The sequence below is a fragment of the Coregonus clupeaformis genome, chromosome 7 (genome assembly GCF_020615455.1).
Source record: "Coregonus clupeaformis isolate EN_2021a chromosome 7, ASM2061545v1, whole genome shotgun sequence".
Taxonomy (NCBI): domain Eukaryota; kingdom Metazoa; phylum Chordata; class Actinopteri; order Salmoniformes; family Salmonidae; genus Coregonus; species Coregonus clupeaformis.
Genome location: NC_059198.1, coordinates 12,867,048 through 12,890,875, shown reverse-complemented (window position 1 = coordinate 12,890,875; position 23,828 = coordinate 12,867,048). Strand labels below are relative to the sequence as shown.

The window sequence follows — 23,828 nt, the reverse complement described above, 5'->3', positions numbered from 1 at the left end:
AATGTCGAGGGATTTTAAATGTTGCAGTGGTTACTTGTACTACTCATGAGGAGATGGATGCTTTTATTGGAAAATGGAGTGTTATTCTATGGAATTGGCACAATCAATGTAGGACTATTTCATCAACAATGGCTTTTCTCCTAACTTGACTGAGCCTGGTCCTCATAACATAAGTGGGGTTGCAGTACAGGATGTTTAGTCATTGGTGGATTTACATTTTTAATAAGAGTAACACTTGATGGTTATGATGTGAACTCAAATTTGTTGATAATGGGAAACCAGTAAGCCCTCCAATGCTACCACTGAGGAAAGGGGAAGCCTTATTGGGTTGGTTATCATAGTCTTTGATGGCAGCCCCCTTTTCATACCTGTAATAGACCTTGTTGCAAAATGTTTAGAACTAAGTTGAACTGACCATTCTGTGGCGTTCGCTTCCTCTCGCATCCTCCCTCACCTAAAACAAAGAAATGCAATTCATTCTGCGTACATCTCAATAGTTAAGCGGTCTAGTCGATATGAAAATGGAATACCAACAGATTCTTTCACCTGTCAATTTCTTATATCTAACCAGAACGTTTCATTAATTTTGAATTGGCTTATTTAACCCGGGTGCCACCTACTGGCTGGATTAAGTCTCACATGTTAGAGACTTAATGCATTCCTTGTAAATCAATATAGTGCCTATGAAATGGACTTCAAGCCCCTACCCTAGACACGTGAAGATGTCTGAAAGGCGTGAATACAATATGGCTGACATTCTACATAGCCTATCAGAGGGTAAGGTGGAACTATTACCATACTAACTCTATAACGGAGTTCGATAACTGATGTATCTGGTTTTCAGGGATACAGCTAATTCAATCTAGCTTCCTTTTCTGCTGATAACCGGGTGTGGGAACTCCGCTCAGTCGTTTACTTTTACACCAACTACATTAGGTTAGCTTAAGCCAGGACAATCCTTTAAAGGCAAGTGCAGTCAAAATCCTATTTTTCCTGTGTTGTGTATCATATTGTACAACATCGGATTAAACGAACACTGTAAAAGTGTGAAAAATACAATATAGACAGAACCTTCTAATCAGCTGGTTTGAATGGGCGGGAATTTCGGCTTGCCTGGTGACATCACCAATTGGTGAATTGACCAATAACAAAGAGTTCCAAACCTCTGCAAATAACAGTTTTCAGTTTTCCCCTCAGACCACTCACAGACAGTCCTAGCAAAATTCTTGGTTGAGAATTTTTTGTTACTAAAGAAGCTATTTTTGTCTATTTTAATGGACAACTATTACAGTAAAGTACTTAATTGTTACAAAAAAATTATTTGATATTTATATTTAAAAAACCATCTACATCCCTAGGTAGTAGGTAGGGCCTAGGGGCCAATTAGAGGTTGTGCAAACCTTCTGAAAAGTGATTGGTTAACCCAGGATTCCACCTGTTCTCAATTAAGTAGTGATTTTAACTTGAAGTTGTTTGGTCCTCAGTAGAGTATTTTGGCTTACTGATATTGGAAACGCTGACTGCATGTTATCTTGTGTTGAGGTTCATAAACAATACTTTTAGTTTTATCAATTTTTTTGTTGGAGTGTATTTTTCCTGACTCGTAAACCATCAATCTATTTCATTCAGTACTATGGCTTCCTCCGGTCGTAAGTAAACGTGAAATCCTAATACAGCAAAATTATTGGTTCTCACATACATTTGAGTCCCTAACGTCTGTTTCTTGCTTAGACATGGCAACGATCATTGATTTGACCCATGATGACACAGTACTTGATGCAATGGAGTCTACGTGCAATGATCTCCATGCGTGTAATCCCCATCGAGACGTGCTCTCAGAACTCTCCTCTATTGCTTCCATGCAGGTACTCCCTATGTTAAATGTTACAATGGCCTATTGATTGACAGTTTGAGTAATGAATAGTATAGTTGTCCCAAATGGTACCCTATTCCCTGTATAGTGCACTACTTTTGACCACTACAGAGAGAATAGGGTTCCATTTAGGATGCAACCCATGATTGTATTGACTCATAATGGATCTTTGTCTCCTGGCCAGAGTGAGGTGTTGGACACTGCAGAGCGGCAGCAGAAACACCAGCAGTTGAGGGTCTACCTAAGGGTGAGGCCCTTTTCCAAGGATGAGATCTCCAACAATGAGGACCAGGTATATATGTGGCCATTTTTAAATGCCAATCCTAATCTAAACAGTCATATTTCAGTGTATACGGTCAGGTTTCAAATGTACCATATACGTAATTGTCTTGACCCCAGGTCTACAAACTATTTGAAGGTGCCATTTCCTAATGTCCTATAAACTATCTTCCCTGATCCACACCTCTCCCACGTTCTCCTCGTCTCTCTGCAGGGTTGTGTGGTTCTTGAGAATGCCAGCACGGTAATGTTACATGCGCCCAAAGGCTCTGCTACCATGAAAAGCAGTGAGAAGGGCATTGGCCAGGCGACGCATCAATTCTCATTCTCTCAGGTTTGGCTAACATGTAATGTGATTTAATGCCTTGTTTGTTTAGGAAGGATTGGGCAGTTCCTGATCCTGACTGTATGTCGCTCTGGATAAGAGTGCCTCTTAAATGACTCAAATGTAATGTTATTGGTGTCATGTTTTAATTTCACTCAGATCTTTGGGCCTGAGACGAAGCAGGCAGATCTCTTCGACGGCACCATCAAAAGCCAAGTAAACGATTATCTGGAGGGGAAGAATGCTCTGGTCTTCAGCTATGGTGTGACCAATGCAGGCAAGACCCACACAATTCAAGGTAAGTCCACTAGTAAGTAACCTCCCTGCTCATAGTAATCTTCCTGCTTATCAAAGCTAATTATTCCTCCCAACTTCTGTTTGGATAGGATTAGCTGTGTTGGGGTTGTTTGTGTTAGGTTCTTGCATTTTGTATATTGGAGGACAAGTAAGAGCGAGAGAACCTCACACTTGAAAAACATAGGATTTTTGCCCCATATCCTGTGTACTTCTCTATCCTTCTGAGTTGACCTGTTGAAACCAATGATGTTAATGCTATGTGTTGGCCAATTAGAGGCTTTGAAGCCACCCGACACAATACTGGTGGTACTCAGAAGAAGCAGTTCTCCATAGGAATTAATGGAATTCTACAGTATTTCAATAAGAGAAAATTGCGTCTATTTGACTTTCTTTGTAGTGGGGACCATAGCATTGGTACTCCCCCAAAAAAGTTCAGGAATGTTTTTATTTTGTGTTCAGTTCACATATGATTTCAAAATATGCATTAAGGTGTCTGTAATAGAACATACTTGTCAAATGACTGTAAACATTAATACATTAATTTATATAGCTTCCTAAATATTTTTTACAATGGAGGAGTACCACAATGGCTGTGCAGTAGCTTCAATACAGCGCCCCCTCTCAGTCATCCAGGGTTTATACACATCGGTTGAAATCTATGCACCTGGCTGTGACTGATAGTAGTCAATGAAGGACTGGTCGCAAGGGACAGACAATCTTCTGTTTTTTTGGTATGTTGCAGGATCCCAGAAAGACCCTGGTATTCTCCCCCAGGCGTTGGATGTCATCTTCAGACGCATCAAAGGGAGACAGTATGAGAACATGGATCTGAAGCCGTACCTCAGTAGCGACGCTCAGTACCTAGGGCCTGACCAGGTCAAACAGGAAAGAAACACCAAAGCAGCTGTATTTGCTCTACTCAAAGAGGTGAACATGGACGCATAATATGGAGTAGCCTAATTAGTTGATGGGTCATGTAAAGAAGATGTCATCTTACTGTCTGTTTGTTTTACCCTAATCTCTTAACCCCCTTATCTTCATTATTCACCCCCACATAGGAAAATGAACCCCCACGAGTCAGTGGAGTTTCATCCTACTCGTCCTCTACGGGAAGCCTCTCCTTCTCAGTCTCCTATGATAACACTGATAACACAGGTACATCACATCTGTAAGCCCATCTCTGTTGAAGTCAGACATCTGTATTCTGGAATGGCTAATGATAAAAATGCCTAAACTGGATCCTATGTGGTTCTCTGCATCCTAGTTGAGTTTGTGGATGCGTCGTCTGGTGAGCGGGACCGGAGCCTGTTCGCCATGTGGGTGTCGTTCTACGAGATCTACAACGAGAGTGTGTATGACCTGCTGCAGGCGTCGCCTACCTTCAAGACAAAGAGACGCACAGCCCTCCGTGTGTGTGAGGACAGTGCGGGCAACTCGTATGTCAGAGGTGTGTGTAGGCAGTGGGATGTCATGCCCATTAAAACGAAGTACCCACAAGTTCCCTTCAGTTTTATTCAATGGTTGCTTTGATGCAGACCATAGCTCATGTAGTCCTGAAATGGATGGTAATATTTTTCCCCTTTCAGATCTAAAGTGGATCAATGTTCACAACTTAGAGGAGGCATGCAAAATTCTCAGAGTTGGAAATAAAAACCGAAGTGCTGCTTCCACTAAGATGAACCATTCATCAAGCAGAAGGCATGTTCACTCATGTTTATTTTATACTCTGTGGATTGCTGAGATGCATAAAATAATTGTAGTAATCTTTTAATTTTTCTCCTATCACAGCCACAGCATATTTACCATCAAATTACTGAGAATTGATGGAACTGTGGTTCAGAGTATGTCAGAGTGAGTATTGACTTTCATCCATATTGTACCTGGTGTTAGGTTCTAAACAGAGAAACTCAAATGGATGACTAGGAAAAGCTCAAACCAAGTTTATTCACCCACTGGGTCAAACAGCTGCAAAAACAAAGACATGTTTCCATAAACACATATATTTATACCCTCCTACTAGGAGTCACCTCCTTGCACATCTAGATAGCCAACACATCTCTGTTGCTAGTCAGGACCTTAATTGGTTCCACACACTGGTGTAGTTATGGCCCCGCCTCCTATTAGAACCTTCGTGGGCATGTAAGCATGTGTGTAACAGGACTGTTCCTCACTTCATCTGACCTGACCTCGGGCCAAATTCCTTACTCATCCCTAATCCACAGCTGTCCTACCTTATCAGTGACTAAAAGCAGACTGTTGCCCTTTGCCTCCCGCCATAGGATCCACTGATTAACTTTCCATACACTTAGTCTTATCCACCCTCCATTGACCCCAACATATACATTCATTATACAAGTAATCAATAAGTTCTAATATGGTGACATGAATAAGTGTATTTCAAGCTAGAATCAACACTGGCAAACAATGGTTGTCACCATAAGTGCTTTATACATAAAATCCAGCCAATGGTTCACTCATCTAACTGCAGTTAGCAGAAATCTAATCTTCCATTATCCTTAATTTGTCAGCTTCAGTGTTTGAGTAAATTCATAATGCAGTTTTAGGATGAACTACAATGCTGTGCTGCAACTTGTCAAGACTCCACGCTTTGTCCAAGTCTGAATAAGCTGCAAGACCATAGAGCCATGTGACACCAACCCATCCTTGTGAGATTTCATACTCCGAATGGGATTATTTTGTCTTTTTCCACCCCAGACTCTCTCTGTGTGACCTGGCTGGCTCGGAAAGATGCGGCAAAACTAAGACATTTGGGGAGAGGCTGAAGGAAGCAGGGAACATCAACAACTCTCTGCTCATCCTGGGGAAATGCATCGCTGCCCTGCGCAGCAACCAGAGTGATGGGTACAGAAGAAGTACCACTGCCATTGATTACCAGAATGACCGTATAAACACCACTGCCATTGATTACCAGAATGACCGTATAAACACCACTGCCATTGATTACCAGAATGACCGTATAAACACCACTGCTAAAAAAACCACCTTGACAAATTTGATGAAATGTTGCACACAAACCTGATTTGTCAGGTAAATGTATTGTATCTACAAGACTAATAAAAATACATGTTTCCAAACCATGAATAAAACTGATTGGAAAGCTGATATTTGAGAAACTCACAGGTTGTCGTCCTTTCCTCTTCTCTATTAGGATGAAGAACGGCTATATTCCCTTCAGGGAGAGCAAACTGACCCGTCTCTTCCAGTCCATCTTCTGTGGGAAGGGCCGAGCCTCCATGATTGTGAACATCAATCAGTGTGCATCCACATATGACGAAACTCTCCACGTCATGAAGTTCTCTGCCATCGCCAAGCAGGTTGGTCTCTCTCGCCCACCATGTCAACATGCCCCTCCATCTAGGTTTAGAGTTGAGTCTATGATTTTCGCACTTGTCTCTATGGTTGAAAAATGTAGTGGTCAGTTGCAATGCCCTTCATCACCCTATAGGTGTCACGGTCAACAATTCCATTTGTCAAAATGTCTAGCAAAAGTGCACTTGTTCACTCGCCCTCATTGATGAGGATTAGTGTGAGAAATATGGTAGGGGGAGTAAACAAGTGTGACACCCTTCACTTAGAAGTGTTTTCTAAATGGCACCCTATTCCCTATATAGTGCACTATTTTTGGCCAGAGCCCTATGGGTACTAATCTCCTTTGTTGTCCCAGGTGGTCCAACTGATCCCAACAAAGTCTCTAGAGTCTCTAACCCCGCGGCTGGTGGGGCGCGATGGGAAGCCTCTGCTGAAGAACGGGGTCATCGACGACCAGGCTCTAGAGCACTACCTGTCTGAAGAAGAGCTGCTGGATGAAGATGAAGCAGACATGTCCATTTTACCCCAGGAGGTATTTGCCATCCAAAGTCTAAAATATTTTGCCATTGTTCTGCTATTTCTGATTTATTTTATAGGGACGGATGCAATTAAAATAGTGCAATTACATTTAATATGTTAATTTCCAGAATCACTGGTGTCTGACTACTTTGAACTACTCCCATTTTCTAGGATCTCCTGAATGTGATCGAGAATCTCAGGACCAAGCTCCTGGCTGAGCGACGGAAGAACTTGGTCCAGGAGATTGACATCCGCAAGGAGATGGGAGACGCTATGCTGCAGCAACTCATGGAGAGCGAGGAACTCAGGAAGTGAGTGTTCCCCGAGCTTCACATTGGGCACAATCACACCTTCCCCCTTTCCACTATGTTAGTGTTCTCATGCAAAATGGCTGCCATGCAACACCCATGTCAGTGCTACACATTGGTGGTGGATGGGGTGCATTGTTGCACTATAGTTTACAATTAATTTAAGATCTAATGAATACCATTCATGTAGTTTTCACTTCAATTATAATTCACTGTTTGTGCATTTGCCCACACCCATAAGCTGTCTTCCAAATGACATTATGAAAGGACAGTGTAAATGTTTCTCTAGTCGTCAGGTGGCTGAGCTGAAGGAGAGCTACCAGGAGAAGCTGGAGAACACATTTGAGATGTACAAGGATGCCCTAAAGGACCATGCCTACCAGCGGGCGCTGGAGCGCGTAGAGGATGATTACGTACCCCTTGATGAGTTCATCGCTGAGCAGGAGAAAGTAGAGGTATTAGACACTGACTTTAGGTGACTGACAAGGTCCTGCTACAACCACCTGCTCAAATGGTCAGATATTAATTCTGTCAATTTAGACCAATGTGTTCTGTTTCGTATCATTTAGGGCCAGATCTTCCAAGTGTTTGCACCCGTTTTATAATAAGTTTTATATGGTTTATTTCCTCTGGGAAGTAAACAACTAGTACTAGGTGCAAAGGGTTGATAAATCTGGCCCATGAACTCATAATCCCTTTAGGCACTAGAACAGAAGCTGTCTGAGATGGAACGGAAGCTGTCAGGTTCCACAGTGGGTTCATTTATGGTTCCAACCAAAGATAACTCGAGCCAGACAGAGAGCATCTCACCACCACCACCTGTGGCTATGGAGGAAGGGTCAACGGGTCAGTACACCATCTCCCTTGCCTCAGTATTGTAACTATTATTTCATTAACATAAACTGTCAATCTGATTGTGTAAAGTGAGCCTATATTCTATACCATAAACTTAAACTGCAAATCACTGTGCGCACAATAAGCCTATATCAATTTAAATGACAGGAAAGGCTGGATATTAATATCTACCTATTGATTTCAGAAGTCTCAGCAGGTGATGTCATCACAGCTGTTTCCAAAGATGCAGAGAGATGCAAACTCCTTTTGAAAGAAAAAAGTGCAGTGGAGAAACTCTGTGAGCAGAAACAAGCGGTAAGGAAACCTGAAGGCATAACTTATAGTCAGTGTTTTTATAAGGGAAAACGGTGTAATACATTTTGAAACCCAGGTGTTGGAACTCAAACCTGGCATGTCTCTTGCTTATTTCCAGCTGATTGTGTCTTTGGAAAAAAGGATAACAGTTCTGAATGATGCACTACGTGAGGCCGGAGACTGCTTCTTTGAAAAAACGGCAGAAATAGAGACTTTACATAAGAAGCTAGCTGACCAGGTAAAGACTATGAACCTGTGTGCATGTACAAATTAAGCCTAGTTTGTCAGTGGTCACTTAGGAAAACCTGATGTGCACAGCGTCATATCTCTGTTTCTCAGGCACAGGATCTGGAGAGTATAGGTAAGGGCAATCTGGAGAAGGACAAAGAACTGGCGGCGTTAAAAGAAGAGCTGGCCAAGCTATCCCAGAAGTCCCCTGTCCAGTCCAAGCCCAAGCGTGGTTTCATGGCCAACATTAGGCAATCTGTGACGTCGCCACGAACAAGCACCATTGCCAGGACACTGAGGAAATCTGTCAGGACCACACCCTTGCTGAAAAAGCCCTTCCACTAACTACAGTCTTCCCCACGTTTTAAATGTTTTAGGGCACTATACAATCTGTATCGCTGAAGCGTTACAGATTGCGTGATAGAAATATAAAGGTAATTTCCAATTGATCCGACATGAATGCGGTCTCTGCAACTCGGGAACATTTCCATCACACTAACGCTGAACTTCAGCGATGCGGATTGAAAAGCGCTCTTAGTTCTCTGTTTTTCTAACTCTTAAATAAAATGTATATTGAATATTTCTGATGCATTTCATTGGAAGACCATATCTGAAAGAATATGACCATTTATACGGCTTTCAAGTGTAGTTTTAATTTCTCATGGAATGCCTAACAATACTAAGTACATTTTGCAGCTCTTTTGCTATGTTTAAAGTTGGTTCGTCAAAGTGGAGAAAGCTGGACATCTCTTTGACATTCAGGTGTCATACAAATGGTATTTAGTCACAAGTTCTCTTCCTCCAGTACCTTTGCTCCAGGGCCTTGCACAGACCTTTTGGGGGGCATGTGCTCAAACTTAAAGGGCAACCCAATTATTATTTTTTTTACTGCAGTCATACTTGTTGAGCAATTACAAGGGGGAAAGCAGCACAATCTGAGTGAAGTATTATGCACAACTCGTAAGTCACCTTGTCCTAGAGACATGGTTATCAAAACGTCAAGCCAGGGTAAGCCTACACGAAACAGCCCTTATTTTAAGTGTTTCTAAAACCACCCATGTTGAAACAATTTCCCTGTTTGATCACTAGGTTTTATGGGTATTATGACTCATACTGTGGTACTCTATTGAAGATTCTAATAAATACTGTAGCCTACCATTACTATATTCAACTCCATTTGTTGCCACTATCATGTATCCCAGTGGTTTTTGATCAGCGACCCACAGCCTACAACATTATTTATATTATTAAAGCCATAAATGGTGATGCATTTTCAAAACGCAAGATGGGCTACAGAACTGTCCTGCCTCCCTCCCCCCAGGTGCACGTTTTGGTGTAGCCACTCAAAGGCCTATATGAAAATGATCACTCAAATCGCCAGGTAGCCTATTCTGGCAAAGATTAGTTGGTAATAGATTTGACATGGATGATAAACGTAGACCTGTTTTTGCCAGGCAAATCTGGAGGAAATGAAAAAAAAAAAGTTATTTTAGGTCACTAATCTGGATCTTTGCACGATATTGCTGATGACTGGTCATTGGTCAACAATCAAGACTTGCAACTTTTTGGTCTGAAGCATAGTGCATACTGGCTATCTTTAGGCAAATACATTTTGAAGGGAAATAAGCGGGCAGAATTGTTTTGTTATTCAATAAAAACAAACTTTAGAATGGGGGCATTTTGCCCCACTAGCAGGACAAAATGCCCCCCGGAGATTAGTGTGGTAAAATCCATTTTATACATTTTATTTAGGCATTTATGAGAAATTGATTCTTAAAAGCTGAAGTCTAGGTTTCTTATTTTAAATCAAAAGTGAAACCAAATGAAACTGCACATCTCACTAAATATCCTCACTGTTAGTTTTGCACTTTCTATCCAAATCATCTTAAAGTATCTCAAAATGTATTGTGTAACTAAATGAAGTTACTTATCGATAATTTGGACATGATTAGGAAAATGCTAATATAGGTGCCATTGACTTGCATTGGATTGCCCTGGGGGCATTTTGCCTGACTGGTTGGGGTGTGTTTTGCCCCAAACATACTCACTTTAAGTTTGACTATTTTATTAACTGATTAAAATGTTTCTCTCTAACCAAGTGGATTATTTATATTTAGGTTCTCCTAATGGTGTATATAAAACGTTTTTAGATCTAACTTCATTAGATTATAACTTTTCTAAATGACATATTAGATCAAAGTACCTCAATCATTTTGTTGGAGTGACAGTTGAGATTTTTTAATTTAGTTGAGCAAGACTAGTGGCATCCAGGGAAAGTGTAAAAATACAATAGGGGACAGTGGTTTCTGTGAGAATTACAGGAGGGGGACGTTTACCCCCAAGTTACCATATACAGTGCCTTCCGAAAGTATTCACACCCCTTGACTTGTTACACATCCTGAATTCAAAATTTATTAAATATTTTTTTTCACCCATCTACAACCAATACATCATAATGACAAAGTGAAAACATGTTTTTAGAAATTTTTGCAAATGTATTAAATGAAATACAGAAATGTCTCATTTACGCAAGTATTCACACCCCTGAGTTAATAGTTTGTAGAAGCACCTTTGATTCTTTCTAGTTAAGTCTCGCTAAGAGCATTCCTCGCCTGGATTGTGCAACATTTTCCCAGTATTATTTTCAAAATTCTTCAAACTCTGTCAAATTGGTTGTTCATTGCTAGACAACCATTGTCAGGTCTTGCCATAGATTTTCAAGTAGATTTAAGTCAAAACTGTAACTCAGCCACTCAGGATCGTTCTCTGTGTTCTTGGTAAGCAACTCCATTGTAGATTTGCCCATGTGTTTTAGGTTATTCTCCTGCTGAAAGGTAAATTCATCTCCCAGTGTCGGGTGGAAAGCAAACTGAACCAGGTTTTCCTCTAGGATTTTGCCTGTGCTTAGGTCCATTCTGTTTCTTTTTTATCCTGAAATTCCACAGTCCTTAACAATTATGAGCATGCGCATAACACGATGCAGCCACGATCCCGGGCTGTGTCGCAGCCTGGCCCGACCGGGAGACCCATAATTGGCCCAGTGTCGTCCGGATTAGGGGAGGGTTTGGCCTTGTCCCATCGCGCTCTAGCGACTCCTTGTGGCGGCCGGGCGCATTGCACGCTGACTTCGGTCGCCAGCTGTACAGTGTTTCCTCCGACACATTGGTGCGGCTGGCTTCCGGGTTAAGCGAGCGGCGTGTCAAGAAGCCGTGCGGCTTGGCTCTCGACCTTCGCCTCTCCCGAGTCCGTGCGGGAGTTGCAGCGATGGGACAAGACTGACTACCAATTGGATATCACGAAATTGGGGAGGAAAAAGTGGTAAACAAAACATGAAGCAGCCACCATTATGCTTGAAAATATGGAGAGTGGTACTCAGTGATGTTGTATTGGATTTGCCCCAAACATGACACTTTGCATTCAGGACAAAAAGTTAATTGCTTTGCCACATTTATTTCAGTATTGCTTTAGAGCCTTGTTGCAAACAGGATGCATGTTTTGGAATATTTTTTATGTACAGGCTTCTTTTCACTGTCAATTAGGTTAGTATTATGGCGTAAATACAATGTTGTTGATCCATCCTCAGTTTTTTTTCCTATCACAGCCATTAAACGCTGTTTTAAAGTCACGATTGGCTTCATAGTGAAATCCCAGAGCGGTTTCTTTCCTATCCAGCAACTGAGTTAGGAAGAACACCTGTATCTGTAGTGACTGGGTGTATTGATACACCATTCAAAGTGTAATTAATAACTACATCTTGCTCAAAGGGATATTCAGTGTCAGCTTTTTATTTTATTTTGACCCATCTACCAGTAGGTGCCCTTCTTTGCGAGGCATTGGAAAACCTCCCTGGTCTTTGTGGTTGAATCTGTGTTTGAAATTCACTGCCCAACTGAGGGACCTTACAGAACTGTGTGGGGCCCCGTGTAGCTCAGTTGGTAGAGCATGGCGCTTGCAACGCCAGGGTTGTGGGTTCGTTTCCCACGGGGGCCAGTATGAAAAAATGTATGCACTCACTAACTGTAAGCCACTCTGGATAAGAGCGTCCGCTAAATGACTAAAATGGGGTACAGAGATGAGTCAGTAATTCAAAAATCATGTTAAATACTATTATTGCACACAGTGATTCCATGCAACTTATGTGGCTTGTTAAGCAAATTTTTACTCCTGAACTTATTTATGCTTGCCATAAAATGGGTTGAATACTTATTGACTCAAGACATTTCAGCTTTTCATTTGTAATTAATTTGTAGAAATTTCAAAAAACATAATTCCACTTTGCCAGTGACAAATAAATCACCATTTAAATGTTCAGGGGTGTGAATACTTTCTGAAGGCACTGTAAATAAATAAAATAAAACCTTTTTTGGGAAATAATACCGCCACCAAAAAGGGCACTTTGGAGACTGATAGGGCAAACGGGCATGTGCTCTGGTAGAACCCTATCTGTGCACATACCTGCTTTGGTCAGCTGCTTTCTGGTGGTTGAGGTTGGACTGCAATTCCGATGACACACAGCAGCTGGTAATCCCATCCATGACTTACAAATGCCATACTATTACCACTTTGTATTACTCCTTGAGTAGCAAGCTCAAGGCTCATATTACCTTTCATCACTTGTGGTGTTAGAATTGTCAGGGAACCTCCCCCAAACTAATCATTTTAGCCAGCAATTCACTTTTCACCATCTATATCAGTGGACCATTAACTATTTAAGGGCTCGATTCCCAATCTGTAGCACTGAAGATGGTCCTCTGTAGCTCAGCTGGTAGAGCACGGCGCTTGTAACGCCAAGGTAGTGGGTTCGATCCCCGGGACCACCCATACACAAAAATTTATGCACGCATGACTGTAAGTCGCTTTGGATAAAAGCATCTGCTAAATGGCATATTATTATTATATTATTAAGATCTGTGCTGTAGTGCAATTTAAAGGTTATTTCCGATTGAGCCAACATACAGTATACAGCGCTTACAGCGAATGCAGTTGCCACAAACATTTCCTTTACATTTATATTGCACTGTGGCGCAGGTCTTCAGTGCCACGGATTGAATGAAACCCTAAATGTATTTTTAGATTAAATGAGCCCAAATCAACCAAACTAAACATTATATAAAGGTTGCACATGGTATAGTGCTCCATTGGCTTTCCTTTGCAAATCGGGAAAACTAAGTCTAAAGTAAAACAACCTGGACAGGACAAACAGAATCAAATAAAGATTATTTATTTCCAGTGTTTCTTGAGGGAGGGTGTTGCACCCTTGTTTTGCTGTACACAGGCAAGCTGTTCACTGTCCAGGAAGCATTGTTTCATACAGTTTTCAGAGATGAACATTTCTCCCAGGTCATAAGTAACCATGCTTTTTTACTGCACTTGAAAAATACAAAGAGAAAAAAATAATATATACATTGAAATATGAACTTAATAGGACCCAAAAAACAACAAGACCGGAATGCCTTAGAATTGGAAGCTTGGATTTTTGCATGTTACTTTTTTAAAACAGTAAAATAATTGTGTTTCCTTGATACAATTAAGTAATTAAACAAAATATTGTGTTTACAAGTGTGGGAAAAAACATGGCACCCTATCTATTCCCATAAATCAATTCAAGAGGCACTTTTTCTTTAATAAAGAATCAAACATGATTACTAAAGTTTTTTTAAAATGTGGACTTGAATTGTACAGAGGGTTCCGAATACCAAGCGTACCAAGCATCTATCATACATTACACTACATTTTTTTTATTTGATAAAAACAACCATAATTCTGTCCCTCAAGCAAATATGTCTGTTATGATGCACTGTAAAAAATAACTCCCCACAGTACACAGCTCAGAAAGCAGCCCTCAGAAATGAGCATACTTCAAGTACTGATTTTTTAAAAATGTAATTCTAACAAGCAACTGTGTTAGTCAACATAATTAAGAATATACATTGAAAACGTAATTTCCTTAAATGTCTACCTCTTGTAGAATTAGTTATGTATTCTTTAGTAATACTCAAGTTAATGCATCACAGTCCAGGCTTTCACGTCCCATTGATGTGTGTGCTGTCGATCACACAAAACCACCTATGAATGTTCTTGTATTACTGGGATTTGAGCACAAGGATGGAAGTGAATTTTTAATGTCTGTTCCAGTACAAAGTCACCAAGTCAACTAAAGCGATGACACACAAACAAACCTGTTTAACTTGACTCCAGTTACATTTCTTATGAGCCTATACACATATGTACAGTAGATATATATATATATATATATATACAAAATATATATATTTTGTAAAAAAAAAAAAAAGAAGTGCAGTAACCCTTGGTAAGGTATCTTAATACATACGTAAACCCGTTCTGTCTTATCTCATGCACTCACTCTTGTACACTCAACACACCCTTGCTGTTTCATAGATACTGATAGAATCGTGAGCGGACGACTTGTGCTCCTGACAGTTTGTGTGGGTGCGCGTCGTCAGCCGCCAGGTTGAGGCTGGCTTTGTTTTTGCCTTGCGGCCCACCTCCGTTCACTTGCTCCCCCACCATAGGCTGTAGGCCTGGGGAGCCAGAGGGCCTCTCTGGGGTGGTGCCCTGTGCTTGTGCCCTGTTCCCCTCTGGGACAACTTTGGGTGGGGTGTCCATGCTGAACTCTGACACTCCGGCCCGACAGCGCTCGCGGGCGATCCAGTCCCGAATGGAGAAGTCCTGAGAGGAGCACTTTGGCTTGAGGCGGTCCATGGCTGACAGCTCAGCCGCCTGGTCCACCCCTCCTTGCTCCCTCCAGTCGTTGATGACGGCCAGTTCTGCAAAGTCCCGCTGGCCCCCCATGGTGTGCCTACGCCGGATGTTTTTCTTCTTGCTGCGGGTCTCCGGGGAAGACTGGCTCTTTTGGGCACCCACGCCAAACATGTCATCAGCAGATGTGCGCAGACGGAACTTGAGCCTTTCTGTGATATTGAGGTGCAAGGCGGGCTCGGGAGGGCGCTCTGACTCACTGCGGGAGGAAGAGTTGAGGCTGCCGGTAGACCGCCCCTTCTTCATCACCTCTAAGACACGAGACAGTCGTGTTGACTCCGACCTACCCTCGACGCGTTCCCCGCTGCCAGTCCCACCCTCTATTGATGACTCGCTATCCGTCTTCTGTCGCAGGGACCGCCTCCTGGAGAGTGTGTCACACTCAATCAGTCTGTGGGACGGAAAGAGGCGACGGGGTTCCAGTTTGGGAGTCGTGCTCCCGTCAGCTGCTGCAGGATCAGGCTTTTCTGGTCCATGCCCAGTCTGGTTCTGCACTAAGGCAGGCATGGTTTGGACATTTCCACCCCCTGTGGCGAACACAGGGAAGTCGCTCTCGCTGTCAGTCTCCATGGGCCGGCCTTCACTGATAAGCTCGCTGCGCTCGTCATCTGCCTCGTCCCCACCAAGAACCTCTGGACTGAGTGCGCTAGAGTCTGCTGCAGTCAGGAAGGTGATGGACGAGGTGGTGGAATAGTCAGAGGTGATGGAACTCACCTCTGCCCCAGCTGATGCCCCAGGTCCAGCCGCTGATAGATCAGGAGCAGCAGCTCCAGACACCCACTTCTTAGGTCGTGCCCTGGGCATGGAAGCCCCAGAGCTCATGGTGCCCAGATCAGAAGTAGGCTCATCCAGCTGGGACAGGGGGTCCGATAAGGAGGGCTTTCCAAGCGGGGCTGTGCGGTAACTGAGTCTGGGGGAGACTGAGTTTTTGGGTGAGGGGGCAGGTGAGGGCTGCCTTGACGAGGGCTTCTCCCTTATAAAGAAAGAGTTCCTGTGCTCCTTTTTGTTTTGGGGTGTGAGCTCGATACCTCTCCCATTCTCCTTCTTCTCTCCTGTTCTTGCTTGCTCTTTTGCTTCAGGGCTGACACTGATCCCTTGCTCCACCTCGAGGCTGTGATTCTGCTTCTGGCCAGGGAGCTCCTTCTTAGGGAACACTGAGTCTAGGTCATCATCAGAGCTGCTAAGCTGCGGCTTGTCCTTGGGCTTCTTTCTTTTGCGGTTGGCTGCAGCAAAGATCGAGGAGACCAGGTGCTCGCGGCTGCACTGGTCCTTCCCGGACCCCCAGGAACCCTATAGAGAGGGAGAGAAACAAGTCAGAACCTGTACCACAGAAACCCCCCTTGGGAGAACAACGCACAGAAAAACCCTCTAACCGCTGCCTGAGTTCTTGGCCAACCAGTACTCCACCTGTTCCTCTGAAAATGCCACAAACCAAAAGGGTGGACAGAGAGTAGGAACATTAGTGACAGGACGACAACTACAACTGAACCATGCCAGCCTTGCAGCAACAGCAGAAGCAGCAACAGCAGCACACTTAAGCAGCCCAGCACGGGAAGCTTGATGTTCTGCATGAATTCATGTGTTCTGAGCCAAAGCTGAGAGAGGCAGCCAGATGACAGCAGTGCAGTAATGGTAAGCACCAGTTCCTGCACTGTCTATGGTGTGAGTGTTCCTTTTGTTGAAGTAAAATGTCCCAGTAAAGATTGGACAGACTTGTGAAGTTTGGACCCAACACAGTTTAATGTTTGACATGAAAGGCTGTGTTTATACTGTTGCTTGTTTGTTTTGTTAGTGTTCAGTATTCACAGACTAAACTCCACCTGGCCTACTGTCACACATGGGGGAATCAGTGCTTTGATCTTGCCTTGTGACCTGACCTTTGTTCTGCTCACCTACCAATTTTTTCCTCCCCACACTACATTAAGCTGGAGAGAGCAGACACTGGGCACACACTCACCTTCGATTTAGCAGAGTCACTAGTGGGTGAATCTGTAAGAAAAAGGGAGAGGAGAGAGGAACATGTTAGATTATCCACCAATTATTCAAAACAACATGTGGGACAACCAGACAACATCCACAATAGTGCAATATGAAAAAGCCAGTGAGAGAGAGAAGAAACAGAGAGAACCATGACGAGGATAGTACCCACAGATGAGACACTGTGCTTGATGTAAAGAGCCTGGCATATAAGTGGACAGAAGGATGACAGAAACACGAAGAGGAGGCAAGCCATGCAGTGAGCACTATGTTACACTCAGATCCACATCCACCCGGGTGGGGTGTTCTTTCATGGAAACATAGAAACCTCAGTACATGCAAAACTGAAAGTCATTCTGGATAAAAGATAAGTAGGACTGAGCACAGAAGATGCTAGGGCCAGGTAAGTCCTTCCAACTTGTCTAAAACAATAATACCCAAATATATCAGGATACTGAGTGAAACTGTGGTAATGGGAAATATATCCAAGGTGCATTTCACAACAGCAGGCCAATGAGACAACAATGAAAATATGCCATGCAGGAAGTCAATGGATTCCCTCTGTGTGGTCTATGCTATACAGCAAACCAAAGCCTCCAATTACTGATCAAAAGAGCTCTAGCACAATCTCTTGTTTTTGCCTGAAATGATAGTCAAATTACAAACCTAGCACATCTGACTAGTGATGAATGTTACTTCATTGAGGAGACTTTGTTAACATGTAATTACTCTAGTATTACCTTAACTATTGACTCAACGAACACATAGGATTATGGTTCTAAGAAAGAGTAGTCTATAAATGTGTGAAGTCTTATGGCTTCAGTTAGAGGCTAACAAAAAGAGAGAGTATATTCAGTCTAGTTGAGCCGAGGAGGGGATGGACTGAATGAAAAGTACGGGGGAATATATTGCCATGACAACAGTGACGACGACCATGAAATGAACCATGAGGCTAAGACATGAGAGGGGGGTCACAGAGGGGCTAGCTATGAACAGAGAGGACACTACATGAGAAAGAATGCCAGCAAGGAAAATATTTATCCACTGCTGCCTAGTTGATCTTGTATTGATCTTTGACTGACTATACTTTTTTACATAGCCAAGCCCCCCTACACACCCCTTGAAGACAGATGGTGGCACAGTATGCGAGTGCACATTGACTGGTGAGGTAGAAACCTGGGGACCATACCATGCTATCTCTCCTGTTGCGAGAAGCTTGCGAGACAGTGAGGAGAGACAGTGGAGAGCCTTTCAGACAGTAGCACCTGTCTGTGTTAGGTATACTCAGATACAAAACGGACACCACCGGATGTCCAGTACCATGTGGCCGCTGCTCTGCTTCCCTTTCACATTTTCTTTGTCAAACGGTTTCATCACGTTTCTCTTATGACGGTTTTCTCGAGCTTACAAGAAACGAGGGTTTCTGCAGACTAGACAGCTACACTGGGGGCAACAATCCTCCTTCTTCCTACAGTTCCAGCTGTCCATCACGGATATTATAGAGGCCATCAGTGACATCATGGTGTGATAGACACCTCCCACTTGGCCTGTGTCAAGATCAGTATGTGTGAATGCTGGGAAATCCTTTAGGACACCCGACAGAGTGGCACTAGAGACAGAGGGATCAGAGTTCACCTGTTGCTTTTTTTTCTCGTGTTGTCTTTGGGAGAGAACATGCCGTGTTAGTGCAACAGTAGGCAGGATTAATAACAGGAGGAGAGGAAAAACCGACAGCCCAGTGGAGTTTGAATAAAGACACTAAAGATGGAGGGATGGTCAAAAAAAAGTTAAAGAACCTCATCATTTTGAGGCAAAGAAATTTAGCTGAAAATTGGAAACCAAGGAAGGAAAATCTAAAAGAAAGGAAAATGTATAGATCAGACAAATTATTTTGTCCTTTCTCCTTTGTGTCATGGAGAAGAGGCAAGAATAATTTGCCCTCGCAAACCCACACAGGCTTCTGGAGTCATGACTAGGCATGGACATTTCTATCTTATGGTACAGCAAATGAAGCAAAGAAGGATCTCTTAGGAAGAAAGCAGCACTATCCATCAACACTCTCCAGACTTAATTACACTGAACCTCACACGCTCCTAGACTAAAAGACATTGGTCTCACCAGCGATAGACACAGTGGTTAGCAGGGAAAAGTAGTAAAAGGTTGACCCACCACCACAGAGTCGGTCTGGTCCAGGGAACACGTTACCTGAGACTTCCCCCTGTGTGGAGGCCGTGCGGCCGATGTTATTGAGCAGGTGGTCGATGTTGGGCACAGGCTGAGACTCCACCGCGTTCTCATATCGGGCCATTGTCTGAAAGGAACACAGTCAGGCAACAGGATGAACACTCTACAAGTTTCTCAAAAAATAGCAAATAGGGCAGCAACGTGCTTGTACCCACCACTGGCTCCCCATTGCCTTCCTCTGTGAAAAACCAGTCGTACTAGAAGGGAGCAAAGGAAAGGGAGCTTTATCTTTAGGGGATTCACATCACTTTTTTGATACATTTCTCAAATTAGTTCAAGTAGAAATGGTTTGATTTGCAGATTATGCACAAACAGTCTGCAATTAAGATGGTAAGTGGGACTCACATGCTGAATGAGAGTCTCTACGATCTTATACTGGTCGGGCATGTGGGTGACCATGTGGGTCATGTTGTCCTCTGAAGTGCGCACCAGAGTGGGACCAAACACAATGGCCAGGTTCCTAGGTTCCATCTAACACATAGGATTGTTAGGAACATACACATGCTTTACACATACATACCCTCACTACAATCACAGGTTCTCTAAGTTGAAAGTGAGGGCTGCCAGCCACTATTCAAGATGGAAATTACAAGACCTTATTTTTATCAGAGTTGTCAGCCACTGTTTTCAGATGAGCCGAGAGGAACTTGAGGGTCTCATAGTGATGATCTGGCAACTCGTGAAGCTGCAGTGAGAAGTAGGATAAGTATAAGGTACCATGCAATAATGTCAGTTAAGTTCACAATGAATGTCACATGAACCCACCATCCTCTTCAACAATTTCAGTCTTTCCACTGGATCCACTGTCCTGTTGGCCTCTATGAAGTCTGCATACTTCTCTACAGGGCACAAAGGAAACTGACATTGGTTTTACAGAAGAAGACAAAGGGTCTTGGTGTTATGAAAGTGAACACTAAACATAATATGTAATTAAGTGTTGGTTTCACACTCAACCACTAGGTGGCATAGTGACCCCTTAATCCAGCATTTTCCCAAACTCGGTCATGGGGACCCCAAGGGGTGCACGTTTAGATTTTTGCCCTAGCACTACACAGCTGATTAAAACAATCAAAGTTTGATGATGAGTTCATTATTTGACTCAGCTGTGTAATGCTAGGGCAAAAAACAAAACGTGCACCCCTTGGGGTCCCCAGGACCGAGTTTGGGAAACATTGCCTTAATGTATAGGCTATTGGTGGGAATCCTTGAATATTCTTACCATTAGTGAACAGAGGCTCTGGAAGTTTACGGAAGAAGGATTTAAGTAAACTGCTGATCACATTCAGATCCCTCCATTTCTGTCAAAGGCAGGTAAAAAAGTGATTTTAGACTAGAGGAAAGAAAAGACCATGGAAAAGGTGAGTGAAGAGAGGAGTGAAAAAAAGGATAGAACCAACATAAAGAAAGAGGATGAGCCAAAGACAATTGGAGAGAGGGAGAGAAAGTGGCATAATGTGTTGTGTTGAGTCACTCACGTCATCCTGGATGTCGATGTCGTTCATGCCTTTGTTGTTGAGCTCCTCCTGCATGTTGGAGATGGCTGCGTTGTTCCCTGGGACTCTGTAGATCCCTGTGTACTCCAGCCCTCTCTCCTCCACCAGGTTACAGCACACCTCCACGATGAGGGGAACAAACTACAACACCACACACAATGTGGACTCATCAATTGCCATTGCACCTTGGCAGCACCCTCAGAAAGGTGTGTGACAATGTGTTGAGAAGGCACTTTCTGATAAACCATTCCAATAAACATGAATGAGGAGATGGAGAGAGTATGTACAGTCGTGGTCAAAAGTTTTGAGAATGACAAGTATTGGTGTTATGAGATATTTTTGTCAGATGTTACTATGGTATACTGAAGTATAATTACAAGCATTCCATAAGTGTCAAAGGCTTTTATTGACAATTACATTAAGTTTATGCAAAGAGTCAATATTTGCAGTGTTGACCCTTCTTTTTCAAGACCTCTGCAATCCACCCTGGCATGCTGTCAATTAACTTCTGGGCCACATCCTGACTGATGGCAGCCCATTCTTGCATAATCAATGCTTGGAGTCTGTCAGAATTTGTGGGTTATTGTTTGTCCACCCGCCTCTTGAGGATCGACCACAGTTCTCAATGGGATTTAGGTCTGGGGAGTTTCCTGGCCATGGACCCAACATTTCGATGTTTTGTTCCCCGAGCCACTTAGTTATCACTTTTGCCTTATGGCAAGGTGCTCCATCATGCTGGAAAAGGCATTGGTCGTCACCAAACTGTTCTTGGATGGTTGGGAGAAGTTTCTCTCGTAGGATGTGTTGATACCATTCTTTATTCATGGCTGTGTTCTTAGGCAGAATTGTGAGTGAGCCCACTCCCTTCGCTGAGAAGCAACCCCACACATGAATGGTCTCAGGATGCTTTACTGTTGGCATGACACAGGACTGATGGTAGCGCTTACCTTGTCTTCTCCGGACAAGGTGTTTTCCAGATGCCCCAAACAACCAGAAAGGGGATTCATCAGAGAAAATGACTTTACCCCAGTCCTCAGCAGTCCAATCCCTGTACCTTTTGCAGAATATCAGTCTGTCCCTGATGTTTTTCCTGGAGAGAAGTGGCTTCTTTGCTGCCCTTCTTGACACCAGGCCATCCTCCAAAAGTCTTCGCCTCACTGTGCGTGCAGATGCACTCACACCTGCCTGCTGCCATTCCTGAGCAAGCGCTGCACTGGTGGTTCCCCGATCCCGCAGCTGAATCAACGTTAGGAGACAGTCCTGGTGCTTGCTAGACTTTCTTGGGCGCCCTGACGCCTTCTTCACAACAATTTAACCTCTCTCCTTGAAGTTCTTGATGATCCGAAAAATGGTTGATTTAGGTGCAATCTTACTAGCAGCAATATCCTTGCCTGTGAAGCCCTTTTTGTGCAAAGCAATGATGACGGCACGTGTTTCCTTGCAGGTAACCATGGTTAACAGAGGAAGAACAATGATTTCAAGCACCACCCTCCTTTTAAAGCTTCCAGTCTGTTATTCTGACTCAATCAGCATGACAGAGTGATCTCCAGCCTTGTCCTCGTCAACACTCTCACCTGTATTAACGAAAGAATCACTGACATGATGGCAGCTGGTCCTTTTGTGGCAGGGCTGAAATGCAGTGGAAATGTTTTTTGGGGATTAAGTTCATTTTCATGGCAAAGAGGGACTTTGCAATTAATTGCAATTCATCTGATCACTCTTCATGACATTCTGGAGTGTATGCAAATTGCCATCATCAAAACTGAGGCAGCAGACTTTGTGAAAATTAGTATTTGTGTCATTCTCAAAACTTTTGACCACGACTGTACTGTAGGTGTGAGTTTAATCTTACCCTGTTGGTGACAGCTGGGGGGCAGTCGTCCAGCCTCACCCCGAAAGTGATGCCTGGAGAAGGCTTCCTCTCAAAGGGCTTCCTCATCAGCCCTGGGATACCTTTCCTCCACATCCCCTTGTCTTTGGGTGGACTGGTGTCATCTGAAGGGTTAACACACGAAACATGAGGATAGTCTCACACGAGAATCAACACACACATACTGTATATATGGAGCAAAAAGCAATGGAATATTCAAAGCCTTGCTCAAAGATCAATCAGACATTCACAATACTCAAGTAAATGAATTGTTGAGAGCTAAGTGAAATGTTTTATCCCCTGGCTCTCACCTTTGTGCATGTTTTTCCTCTCCTGCTCTGCTTTGGGTAAGTGTGGACTTAGAGATTTGGTCTCCCCCTTCCCTCCCAGTAACGTCTGTCTGATGCTCAGCGACTGGCGTGACGGTTTGGGTGACGGTTCAGTCTTACTGCCTGTCGGGCTGGGTCACACACACAATACGTTTTGATGTCGTACGTCCAATAGGAGCCATCCACACAGGTCTCAATCTCCCTCTGTACTGCAGAGACTTTCTTTCTCTGTGGCCCCGCCCTGCTTACCTCATCAAGGTGTTGTACTCCTTGATCTTTCGGCTGATGAGGTCCCGACTGGTAAAGGCTGCGTTCTAAAACAAGAAAAAAGGCGGAAGGGGGAAAGGGAAGAAAAGGATAGCAGACGATGTTAACTCATCAGATGCAATATGACTCCCCTCCCCCTAGAAGACCCCATAAACTAGAGGTTCTACATAACCCACTGCTATCAGATGGCATAGGTAAAGCCAAATAAATATACCATAGTACCATAGTGGTTAAGGTCCTAATGGAGGGGAAAGAAGAGCTTCGGTTTCTAATAGAGGGGAGAACCTGTGGTAACGTTAGCCTATTTTAAGGTACAGTAGACCAGGGACGGGTCATTTGTGTGTGTATTATGTGACCTATGACCCGCAGCCAATCACTGTTAGCTGATCCTTATCAAGGGAGGGTTAGTGACAAAGTATACTTTATCTACATTTGTGTAATTAATGAAGTATTGGCTTTCCATGAGGTTGATCTTGTGTTTTCTACCATCACAGAAAGGGTTTGATTTCACTTTGCCACACATTTCTGTAAATCCTGGAGAACTTGATAGGATTTCATCT

The 23,828-nt window shown here is 43.3% G+C and overlaps 2 protein-coding genes across 7 annotated transcripts in view; one reads left to right on the top strand and one right to left on the bottom strand.

Annotated features, from left to right (window-relative positions):
- Window positions 1-77: 77 nt before the first annotated feature.
- zgc:56231 (uncharacterized protein LOC406257 homolog) lies at window positions 78-8,886 on the top strand. 3 transcript variants are annotated; one of them, XM_045221172.1, is made up of 19 exons: window positions 78-1,649; window positions 1,732-1,865; window positions 2,058-2,165; window positions 2,367-2,486; window positions 2,637-2,775; window positions 3,517-3,701; window positions 3,833-3,929; window positions 4,039-4,221; window positions 4,361-4,472; window positions 4,563-4,625; window positions 5,490-5,636; window positions 5,944-6,109; window positions 6,460-6,636; window positions 6,795-6,934; window positions 7,221-7,386; window positions 7,633-7,777; window positions 7,974-8,080; window positions 8,199-8,318; window positions 8,399-8,886. In XM_045221172.1, exons 1-19 carry the CDS (start codon window positions 1,634-1,636, stop codon window positions 8,651-8,653), a joined length of 2,580 nt encoding a protein of 859 aa, XP_045077107.1. In that variant the 5' UTR covers window positions 78-1,633; the 3' UTR covers window positions 8,654-8,886. The 3 variants fall into 3 exon arrangements, with proteins under 3 accessions (XP_045077107.1, XP_041736207.1, XP_045077106.1); XM_041880273.2 differs by having other exon boundaries at window positions 7,971-8,080; window positions 8,420-8,886; XM_045221171.1 differs by having other exon boundaries at window positions 7,971-8,080.
- A 4,627-nt stretch (window positions 8,887-13,513) lies between these two features.
- LOC121569373 (rho GTPase-activating protein 21) overlaps window positions 13,514-23,828 on the bottom strand; it is a 109,886-nt gene continuing 99,571 nt past the window's right edge. For all 4 annotated transcript variants that reach the window (XM_041880269.2, XM_041880268.2, XM_041880266.2 and 1 more), the window contains 12 exons: window positions 23,251-23,315; window positions 22,984-23,132; window positions 22,655-22,797; window positions 20,785-20,943; window positions 20,529-20,607; window positions 20,075-20,148; window positions 19,905-19,994; window positions 19,655-19,780; window positions 19,465-19,506; window positions 19,271-19,376; window positions 17,046-17,077; window positions 13,514-16,378 (listed from right to left, as the gene is read on the bottom strand). In XM_041880269.2, the coding sequence (XP_041736203.2) occupies window positions 14,702-16,378; window positions 17,046-17,077; window positions 19,271-19,376; window positions 19,465-19,506; window positions 19,655-19,780; window positions 19,905-19,994; window positions 20,075-20,148; window positions 20,529-20,607; window positions 20,785-20,943; window positions 22,655-22,797; window positions 22,984-23,132; window positions 23,251-23,315 (2,742 nt within the window). In that variant the 3' untranslated portion in view covers window positions 13,514-14,701. The remainder of the gene's footprint in view (window positions 16,379-17,045; window positions 17,078-19,270; window positions 19,377-19,464; window positions 19,507-19,654; window positions 19,781-19,904; window positions 19,995-20,074; window positions 20,149-20,528; window positions 20,608-20,784; window positions 20,944-22,654; window positions 22,798-22,983; window positions 23,133-23,250; window positions 23,316-23,828) is intronic.

Bases quoted from the DNA above. Each gene is read 5' to 3' on its own strand.
- zgc:56231 (XM_045221171.1), top strand. The intron at 4,473-4,562 runs GCATGTTCACTC...CTCCTATCACAG, and splicing joins AACCATTCATCAAGCAGAAG to CCACAGCATATTTACCATCA. The intron at 7,387-7,632 runs GTATTAGACACT...TAATCCCTTTAG, and splicing joins CTGAGCAGGAGAAAGTAGAG to GCACTAGAACAGAAGCTGTC.